Here is an 11353-nt window from a genome sequence, read left to right as displayed (position 1 = left end):
CAATCTGAAACTTCGCAGATGTATTCAAAAATAGTTAAAGAAGTTATAATAAAAATTTCAGCTTTTTAGCATGAATTTCGTTTCACGCTAAAACCACCTTAATACGCAGAATTTACTCCTATTTATATAACTTTAGCATTTTTAGCTACAATTTTCTGCATTTGGTGATACGTTGAACGCAACATTTCAAAATGATGGTTTTTCTGAAAAAACTTAGACATTGAATATGAATGTTTTCTTAATCGTTGATTAAGATAGCTTTAATATAGGCTTTTCGTTTTTCTAGATATAATAATATTTTGATAAAAAATTGTTTTGCATTGATTCACCAACTCAACAGCTAAAAAGTAAATTCTTACTTTTTTAAATTGAAAATTGGGCTTTTTAACACCTTACAAATTTAAAAAAAAGTTCCAGTGAAATTTTTCTTGTATCGAATCCCCTACTTAATATGCAGCCAAAATTAAATTATAACATTTTTTTAAATTGAAAATTGGATTTCTTATTATTAGCCCAAAAAAACGTTTTCCCTAGATTCTCTCAAAATAAAAATAACCTTTTCTACTGAAACTTTTTAGGGTTTAATTCATGACTCATTTATCTCAAAATTACTTTCTTATTTAAAAATAATGAAATATTCGATTTTTCACGACATTTCTTGTCTTTTCAGTTAAATTATGAAAATATGGGTTAGGTCCTTATAGCATGCTATCTTTAAATTTAAACCCAAGCCCGTCTTGTTTGATTGTTTAAAGGGTCATAATAAAAAAATTTTAATCCGTTTTAATGTCCGTCCAGCGTCAAAAGTAGTCCTAAATTATTGTATATTATTATTTTTTGTATATTTGTATATTTCCATGTGCATTAATTAGCTTAATATAACGTTGGTTTGATAATTTAATTGTTTCTAACAAGCTGTACTACGTTGGTTTTAGACCGCGCATGGGGGCAAGACTGACTTTGTTTTTTTTTATGAAATAGAAATATCTTAGGATATTAAAATTGGGTGGTTTGATTCTGAGGTTAGAGTTTTATCGTATTATCGACCTGTATATATAATTACCATCCAAACATTTGTCAACTATTTTCTTCGTTATTCTCAACCTCATAGTGAAGCGGACGCCTTAGCTATTTTCTAAATTTAATCCATTTTCGACTATTTCAATTAATGCTGCAAACTTTGTATTCCTGCCAGAGAATCTTACATTCTTTAATTTCAAAAACTGTTTTCCGCATAATTTTCCTTTTATAACGTGAATTTGTAGGATTTGAGTTTATATTACCATTTCTTCAATAAAATTCAATGTTGTTCTTGCTCCGCCTTTCTGCTCTGCTCGCTCTACCCTATTATTTCCAGAAATGAATCTGTGAAATACAGTGAAACTCTTTTATAACGCCGGTTTTCGGGCTGACGGTAGATGGTAACTGGCTCATTATATCCCGCTTCGCATTTGTTTGTTCACGGTTGATTGCTCACCTGAGTGACAACCGCAGACCACGCGCACTCCGCGCAGCTCCTGTTCTGCGGCACAGCGTCAATTCCCTCCTGCGGCACAGCGTCAATTCTCGGAAGGGCTATAGAAGGGAGGGTTATTAACGGGCTTCATTGTACGAAAACACAAATCAACGTGGACATTGAAAAGGATGTGCAAACTGATACTGAAACAAAAGGATAAACTGTTACACAAGCAGCCAAGGAAACTAAAACGGATACCACTGATATGAGGGCGCTTTTCGACATCTTGTCGAACTTATTTTTATTTGCTTTCTCTAATCAATCAGATAAGCTTTTTATACAAAATTAAAACGATTGTTTAATTATTTAATTGAATAGAGAATACAATAATTAATTTCCCACGTGCATTTTTTTCAAAATTGACTTGGCCACATAAACCTGACGCAGTTCATACTCTACCCCTCCAGATTAATAATGTTTATCTTTATCAAAGTATACCATATAAAGGTAGATATATATATAAGTAGATGACGATCACAAGTACGTCAATGGAGTCATCTTTTTTGGACGTTTGTATCCGTTCATTGCTCCTGGAGAAGATCTTAATAATAAAAATGGAAGAGTTAAAATACTCATAAATGGTAACTATACCAACGTCACTGTACCAATACTGGAGAACGATCCTCTGAATAATCTATTTAACACATTCGGTTCGCTGAGATAAACGAATAACTTAAATTAAGGAAGAATCCCGTGTAAGAGCCAGAAAGTTAGAGTATTTTTGGCGACTTTTTAGAAGATGAAAACAATAAGGAATCTTTCAAAAACTTTTGTCGTTTATTAAAATACTCTTAAAGTGTCAAAGGAATGTGTTTCAGCCTGATAATTCAGTAATATTTTGATTTATAAGGGCGGATTTCCGACATGTCCAAATTTGATAGGTCAACTTGCCCGATTTCTAGCTTCTCACACACGAGTCTAAAATTAACAAATCAAAGAGATTTTAAAGCTTAGATCCTTAGTTAGTCGGCGAACCAAAAAAATTTCGAAAAATATCAATATTTTACAATATAGCGGCTGTTTCGGGGATACTGAGCTCGGCCACGGCTCTGGGGTTTTCACTGTATCTTTTTGGGGTGTCAAGCTACCGTTTAGGGAAAAAAATCTATTTCTTGATTCCGCCATACGGGATTCCCCCCTTAAGAGTTTGCATGGGCACTTTGGCAAATCTAACAGTAGGGTGGGCCATTTTTAAATCGAAAAATTAGTCCAAAAAGAGGGCAGAAGGATTTTTTATTTTCTTATTGCATCACCGCTAATAACAAAAAAACAATACTGTAATGTATTAAGCTTTATTTTTCATCACAATTCAATCTTTCAATTTCAATCTTGTAGCACAAGTATTGTAGGTATTAATAGTAGATCATTATATAATAACTAATTACATTTAGGGTTTGCTGGTAGCCCACGAAACCCTAAAAAGATATTTTTATTAAATCTATACATATTCGCGCTTGCTGATTACAGTTTTAATTGCAAAAAAAACTTATGAAGGAGAAACTAATCCTGTAATACTGGTCTAGATCAGTCTCAACTTTGAATCAGCATTGGTTTAGTATTGGTCTAATCTTGGTTCAAACCTTAAACAACACTGGCCCATATTTCATTTGTTGAAAAATAGAAACAAAAATATTTACATCATATCATGTATCTGCACTTTTTCTTATTTTCATAATTTGCATTTCTTGAATTATTCAAGATTTTAGCGTCGTCAGCGAAAAATATTACATTATAACCGGTATACTAAGGCACTTTAATTTTATATTTTTGTATCTGTATTTATATTCCTTTTTGTTCTGGTGATCGTACAGAATGAAATATTGAAGACGTTTTCAGATGAGCTCATTATTATGGTTCATATTATATGTTGACGATAAATTATGGAAAAATATAAAAAAATTGAAAAAATGGTACAAAATTTTTGTTTTTTGTCTGTTTTTGAAATCAACGTGACACCTTTCAATACTTGCGAAGAAAGATATGATAAAATATATGTATAACAGAACTTGCAACTTTTTCCAGACAAATCTATTACCAAAATCGATAATCCAAAAATGTTCTTAAAATGAACATCGTCTTCAGCTTTGAGCTCAATTATGGTTTATTCCAGCTTCCAAGTAGAGTTATTCGTCCTTCAACGCCAGTCTGTATTGGACTCGTTTTTCCGATAAAAGAGGCAATAACGTCTATATCCAGAGGTCCTGGTTCACGATTACGATACCCATGTTGGATATCAGTGTGATTATCACCTCCGTTTAATAAAAATGTTGTAATCACAACTTTGTACCATTCCTCTGGTACTAGATTTTCATATTTTGGAACTTTGCAGGCTTGGCACCTATCAAATAAATTTAAATTAATTAGTGTGCATAATTTCGTATCGATAATTTTTGCTTTTAGCAAAATTCATTCCAAATTTGATATTTTATATATTATTGTTAGCTTCCATAGAACATTTAAAGAATTATCATTTTTCTGTATTTATATTAAGAATTTGATTCCGACCTGACTTGTACGTTGATGACTCTTGAATTATCTGGATTGGATAGATTGTATGTAACTTTAAGTCCGGACCACTGGAGAAATATCTTTGAGATAAATATAGTTGGTTGCAAACTCGTGAGAACTGCCTTTTCTAGAGACTGTTGAAAATATAGATTTGTTATTTGTCAAAAAGTTCATCATTGTTTTTAAATTGAGATTCCATAACATGATGTTTCATTTACACAAACATTTTATTGCAAAAGTTACTACTGAGTGTCGTTGCCAAAAGGATTAAAATGTTGAACTATATTAGATTTATGAACCTAAAACTATTAAAATTAATTAAAGTATTTTTTTCATATTTAAAACCACAACCTTCAGAATATCACTTCCTTTCAATTCAACCACATCAAAACTGTCTCCAAAAGGTAGAATCACTGCAAGATCCTCATATGTAATGGATCCAGGATTATCACTAATATCACCCCGAATATCTCCCCCATTCAGGGCCGAAATCGCTACATGAGTCCAATAATCCTTGTTGTTATCTTTACCTGCATACTATAAATAATGAAATTATGAGTAATATATGCAAACATAATTTATTTAAAATTATTATTTTATTGATATATTGAACATTCTGGTTTTTAATGTTTCTCTTTCAAGAAGCATTATCATATCAAAAGTTTTCAAATAAAAAGATAAAATGTGTCATTTTGTACATACGTGATCTACCATCGCATCTGTGAAGACATTTCCTAAACTGCACTCTCCTTTTTGACATGTTTCCGATCCATGGAGATATACTTTTGTTGTGCCAATTTGCTTTTCACCCTTTAAATCTGCTTCCTCCTTCCATGGTTGAAGAGCTTTCAGAATTTCTGGATCTACATTTAAAAAATGTCTTACCATTATGTTTTTCTATACTAAACGATTAGAACAGATATCATTAACATTTTTGAAAGCGATATTCGAATTCCCTTTCTTTTTATTTTTCATCTTTTACAGAGGAGTTGATCTCTCGTCTCTCATTTTTTATTATTTATTAATTTTTTTTTAATTTAAAATAAACTTATATATTTACAGAAAAATTCGCAAAATTGAAGAGTTCATCCAAGTCTCTTTTTTAAAAAGTCTTTGCCTAGCAGACAGTGTTAAATGAACAGCGGAACGTTGGCAACATTCTCTCTTATTTCCAACATTAACAAATATTTCTGCAGGGAAATGATGGACCAAATTAAGCAAATCAAATTTGATAAACATAATTTTAAATAAATATTTGAGAACCTACGGATGATGGATCCAATCTATTCTAAAAAATGACATTCGTTAAAGATTAAACGATTTTAATGATAACTTTGATAACTATAAATAAAAGTTATTTTAAAAATACATTACAGATAATAATAAATCAATGAATAATTATAAAAAGTAATAAATAAATATTGTCGAAAAATGATCTTTCTTATAACCTGCAATAATATATTTTTACATTCACATCAGAGAAGGTATTATATTTGTGTAAAATTTGATTCCTCTAGTTTTTGTCAAATGTCCACGTTTTGAAACCCCTTGAATCCGAAAAACACGTTTTCACGATTGTATCTGTATGTCTGTTTGTAACTTGTCTGCCTGTGAAAATAACAACTTTTGAAAAAAACAATTTATTAAATTGGCCTTTGGTACACTTATTTATTGTCCTAAATTAGAGATCAAGTTCGTAAGCCTGCCATTTTCGATAAAAAATTCAAAAAGAGAGCGCATTTTTAATATTTTTTGGACCACTTTTCTAAGATTCAAAAATTATCTTTACGGATATTTATAGTATTCAAAAAGAACAACAATTTATCCTAATGACTTTTTTTGATAAAAGCAAAAATTACCAGAGTTTCAGCATTTATGAAATTACAAAAAACATACGAAAATGAATATTTGAAGCCAAATAACTCACGATATAAAACAGAAAATGGTTGCTTTTTGAATTCCCTACAAGATTATTATAAAAACTTTTTTAATTTTCTTGAAAAATTGAAAATCAAAATTTTGGCAGCATAAAAGATAATGGAAAATCAAAAATTACATTTTTTCATTTAATAATTTGACGGTATTTCAAAGATTTTCAAATATATAAATGCGTTTTCAGAGGGCCAGAAATCGGGAAATGAAACCACATGAACTCCCATCTAACACAACACTGCTGAAGGTTGATGACCTTCTCAGCATAAAACAACAACCAACTATGACAATCGGTTGAAACTAATATCCCCCCCCCCCCCCCCCCCCCCCTCATTAATTGACGCTTCGTGGGTCAATGCGATATAAGACTCAATTGAGAAATGATGTGTCGTTGAGGTTAAGAATATAATTGAGAAGTTTAAAAAACGGTCAGGCTGATGTGTAGACAGTATCTATTTGTTTTAACTTCAATACATATTATGAATTGCAATAATATACATTTATGGAAATGATATACCATTTCAGGAACAAACTCAATTGCGAAGCACGAGATAGGTAATGTGAATGAATTCATTACAAACGAAGGAGCTTTAACCCGTTAACTGTAGGGATTTTTTTGCACCACTTGAACGTAGAGGGGGGGGGGGGTCGATTCGACCCCATACTTTAAAAAATTCAAAAACGTGTTCCTAAAAATCTGAAAAAATTCATGGTTCTTGGTTGAACCTTCTACTTAACGGTTCAATTTTGCAGTATGTGTTTCTAAAATGAACGAAATTGAACGATTCAAAAACAAAATTAAAGGGGAAGAGTGTGCCTTTCAATAAAAAAAGTTGCAAAAAATTTTGACGGAATTGAAGCCCTTAATTTTCAACATGAACTCATGCATTATTTTAGGTGTGAATGTAGAAGGTTTTGATAGAAATATACACATTGTTCTATGCAAAACCATTTATTTAGTAACAAAAAATTATTTTTTTATCTAAACATGTACACAGAGGACCATGATTCTTTTATTCAAATAATATAAAGTGAAATCGTATGGTAAATGCACCTATTATCGTTCGTGCTCCTATTATCGTGCTAACTTGATTGGAATGCAATAAATAATGCATTTTTATACTTTAATTTATAAGGAGTAATAAGGGCATTCACCTTACTCTCGCTGGCACAGAAAAAAAAAGAAAAATAGTAAATTTACCTCAAGTATCATCCGTCGAAATACATACGTAAACCATGGGGGGGGGGGTCAAATTGACCCAAACTTTACTTTAACTGCGTGTTACAACTTGTTTCGCGAATAGCACCGATTTGAAATCTCGGCATGGGTCATATCAACCCCCTCCCCCCTACGGTTAACGGCTTAACAAAAGAGAATTCACAATAAGCAAATTACTGTTAACGATGCTTTAATCTTTTGTTTTTAAAAGTATGTGCACCCCAGGCGCACTTAAACATGCGAGCGAAATGTTAAATTAAATGTTATCAGTTCTTCATCTACTGGCCTAAATTATTTGTCCCATATCAATTTTTATTAAAATAATGATATTATAAGCTGTAAAAAATATTTCTCTAGCTTGGCTGGGATACGAACCCAAGTCTTCAGGTTGCTGGTCTGATACTCTTGTCCACTAAGTTACGGAGACACATAATTTTTAAAGATCTTAAATGAATATACCTAAATTGTATGCAATGGGGTTTGTTTAAATAAAATTTAATAATTATAGATGTTTTTAGTTTGTCCTCTACTGGCCTTAATTCTGTATCTCATAGAATATTTCGAAATTCATGTATTTTACGAGTCTAGAAATTATGATTTACTTCGCATGTGTGAAAAATAAATTTCATGCTCCCCATAGCTTAGTGGAAAAGAGCACCAGACCGACAATCTGAAGACCTGGGTTCGAGTCCCAACGCAGCTAAAAACTCATTCCATTGAATTTATATAACTAGGTATTCTTTGAAAAAAATATAGATAACGCAAATTATTATTAGTTTTATACTCTATAGTCTCCAAAAGAAAATTTCCCGCTTTCTTTATTTGGATCTTTTGTTTGTTTTGAGTGGAAATATTTTCAAATTTCAATTTCAGCTGTTTTTGCTTCTTTAAATTAAATTTTTTTAATTTTAAGGACATCAAACAGAATCAATCTGACAATACGTAAAAGAAATTGCTTTTTTTTCAAAAGAGATTCGTAATCATTGGCAAAGAAATATAAAAAATTTTATAGTTGCGCCTGAATTTACTCTAAAGAATGATACAGGTCAAGTTAAAGCCAATTAAAACAAAAATTCAATATATAGGTTAATAATTAATCATAAGCCAATAACCTCAAACCATTTAAAGACCTTTCAAAATAGCAATAAGCTTTGAATGAACAAGTGATTGAAGTCTCAAATAAATTTAAATTTCTTCCTTTATAATTACCCTCTTCGATTGAATGATCCAGAAGAATTGGGTTTCCTTCCCATTCGATTACTTCACCTTCAGAGTCAAATCGAACAGTCAAATTTCCTATGTATCTATAAATAACGCATAAAAAAATTTAAAAGTTGTAATACCTTTAGTGTTAATAATTATGAAATAAAAGCATAAAATGGAAAATATATAATTATTAAAGAAATTATCATTGATAATATAGTAGATATAGGAAAAGCATCTCCATAAAATAAAAACTAAAGTATTATATCAAATATTATTTTCGAACCTTGTAAAAGCAGCTGCTTGAACAATGAGTACTGTTCTACTGCTTTCTTTTTGTTTCACAACCACAGGATATGTATCCTCGGGAACGTCGCTGTATGGCTTATTACCTAACCAAATGAAAAAAGTTTAATAAATGTTTCTGATTAGAAATGAAATAGAGTAGATTAAAATGTGATGAAATAAACGACTTTTTTTAATGGAAACTTCAAAAGAAAAACTTTTTAAAAATCTATTTTAAAATCTCTTGGATTATTTCCTGGAACTCTTAAAATCGCACCAGTGTAAAGGAATGTGTGAGAATGTCCTCCAACAATTATATCAACATAAGATGATTTTTCAGCAATTATTCTATCAATATTAATTCCACAGTGAGTGAGGGCGATAATAATTTTAACTCCTTGAGCTCTCAGTGTTTTAGCTTCAGCGTCCAATGTTTTCACTTCATCGTGAAATTCTAGTCGCCCTGTCCGCGCAATCGTCTAATAGAAAAAATATATTAAGTTATTAAATTTTAATACTATATATATATATATATATATATATAACTATTAAATTAAACCATATAAATTCTATTATTTCTTGTTACGATATTGCGTTAATCAATATAGTTTACATATCTTCATTCAAATAGATTAGAGTTGACATTTCGAGAACTTACATTTACTGTGGAAAGAATAAGACCAATCACCCCAATTTTTCTACCATTTCTTCCAATGATTGTGCTCTTATGGTACAGACCCTGAAAAAAATAGTTTTAAACATAGAAAATTAATACTATATAAAAATAAACTTTATATTCTTTCAATAATTATTTATTTTTGGGTTTCATAGGCTACATTGGAAACTCTCATAACAACCTGGCTCTAAAACATGTCCCATGACCCCGCACTATGTTCCTTCACATTTGAGATTTTCCATCTGTCCTTTGATCACTGGCCTATGCTTCCTGAGTATTTATACATCTGACCTTTTTAATTTAACCTATAACTGTTGACATGTGATCTTCGACATATGATCCTTAATTTTTGATACCTGAGATGTGACCCGTTACCTATGACCATGTGACACCCGATCTTTCACAACTGGCTTATGACACCTTAATTTTAACTTATAATCTGACATGTGACCCTAGACCCTTAGTAATCCATAAAACCCTTCCACGAAGGCGTTTTTCAACCTCTTTTCGGACTGATATTTTAAAACTAAAATTGTAAAGTTAAACTATATTCATTAATTATTCGAACAAAACTATCAATAAATTTCAAAATTTAAAGACAGCATTTAATTTATATTACCTTTAGGGTTGGTTCATTGGTTTCATCCATATTTGATACCACAACAGGGGCCTTTATTCTTTGTAAAAATGGCACAAGACCAGAAATTCCATCATCAAATTCATGATTACCAATTGTCTGAAAAATAAATTTATACAGTCAAATTTTACAATTTGGGCGTTTTAAGTATTACGTAACGCAATTAGAAGATTTTTTTAACATATGTAGTAAAAAGTAAAAGGTCTTTTTATTAAAAATTGTGAAAGCTATGGTGCAGATTGGTACAGACGACACGCGCAGATATCTGGTTGCTCTTGCCCCCATAGTGAAGCCTCAGCTATTTTCTAAATTTAATATATTTTGGACTTTCATTAAGTTTAATATTTATAATTTCTTAGCAGAATAATGTTTCACCAATCAGTAGATCAAATTTTCATGATAGTATTATTTTCATTTATGTTCCAAACGTTATATTGCTGACAGCGATTCTTCCATTCTTTAGACTTCAAAACTGCATGCTGCATAATTTCTCTTTTAAAATGCTAATTTTCAAGATTTGAATTACTAGCACCATTTCCTTCGTAAAATATATTTTTTGATAGAACGAAGAATTTAAATGATTAAGGAGTAGCAATGTTTTTTGCAGTCGCACAGTGGGAAAAAAATGACTTTGTGCTTTAGAATAACGTATAGCCCACAATTATTGACCGATTTGTATAAAAAAAAATCTTTAAAAAAGCTGATAAGATTTCTAATTGACGTTCTCGGTGCTCAAATAGTTGAAATCACTTAAGTTGCATAGAGTAACATTAGTTATAGATGTTTCAATATTAAAAAATAAACAAACAACAAATTTTATCGACAAATTATTTGTTGAAAAAATGTTTTCTACGATTTTTCATAATTATACGTTTTTCAAGTTATATTGCAAAAACATTGAAATGGAAACAATATTATATTTTGAAAATGTTCTCTTAAGATTATAATTTTTATTATAAACAAATTGGATAAACAAATATAGTAATCAGGCATTTTTCTACAAAAAAATTTGTTTTTTTCGATGTTATTTTTTTTTTAATTAGGAACTTTATGATAATTTTAGCAAAATTCATAATTTTTTCATTTAATTTATTATTTTTCAAACAAATTTATTGAACAAATGCATTATTCTGGCTAAAATTAATATTTTAAGTTCCTAATTTAAAAAAATTGACATCGAAAAAAAGAATTTGTCTCTAAAATGCCTGATTACTGCATTTTTTAATTAAATTTGTTTATAATATAAACAATTATAATCTTAAGAGAACATTTTTTTAATATAATACGAGGGTGGATTGATAAGTTTCCGGCCTGACCAAGAAAAACAACGTTTTTAAGAATTTTTTTTTTTATTTCTCAACATAATCTCCTCCAAGG

General features: G+C 30.3%; 1 protein-coding gene across 1 annotated transcript in view; it reads right to left on the bottom strand.

The window, feature by feature from the left end:
• Positions 1 to 3595: 3595 nt before the first annotated feature.
• The window catches only part of LOC117181210, a 64816-nt gene continuing 57058 nt past the window's right edge, over positions 3596 to 11353 (bottom strand). Inside the window, exons 19-27 of the mRNA XM_033373774.1 lie at positions 9959 to 10075; positions 9322 to 9402; positions 8941 to 9142; positions 8665 to 8770; positions 8385 to 8479; positions 4727 to 4887; positions 4376 to 4561; positions 4022 to 4158; positions 3596 to 3854 (exon numbers count right to left, since the gene is read on the bottom strand). Coding sequence (XP_033229665.1) covers positions 3611 to 3854; positions 4022 to 4158; positions 4376 to 4561; positions 4727 to 4887; positions 8385 to 8479; positions 8665 to 8770; positions 8941 to 9142; positions 9322 to 9402; positions 9959 to 10075 — 1329 coding nt within the window. The 3' untranslated portion in view covers positions 3596 to 3610. The remainder of the gene's footprint in view (positions 3855 to 4021; positions 4159 to 4375; positions 4562 to 4726; positions 4888 to 8384; positions 8480 to 8664; positions 8771 to 8940; positions 9143 to 9321; positions 9403 to 9958; positions 10076 to 11353) is intronic.

The sequence above is a fragment of the Belonocnema kinseyi genome, chromosome 10 (genome assembly GCF_010883055.1).
Source record: "Belonocnema kinseyi isolate 2016_QV_RU_SX_M_011 chromosome 10, B_treatae_v1, whole genome shotgun sequence".
In the NCBI taxonomy this organism is placed as follows: Eukaryota; Metazoa; Arthropoda; class Insecta; order Hymenoptera; family Cynipidae; genus Belonocnema; species Belonocnema kinseyi.
Note: the sequence above shows the minus strand (reverse complement) of the source record. Positions and strands in the feature narration are given on the sequence as shown.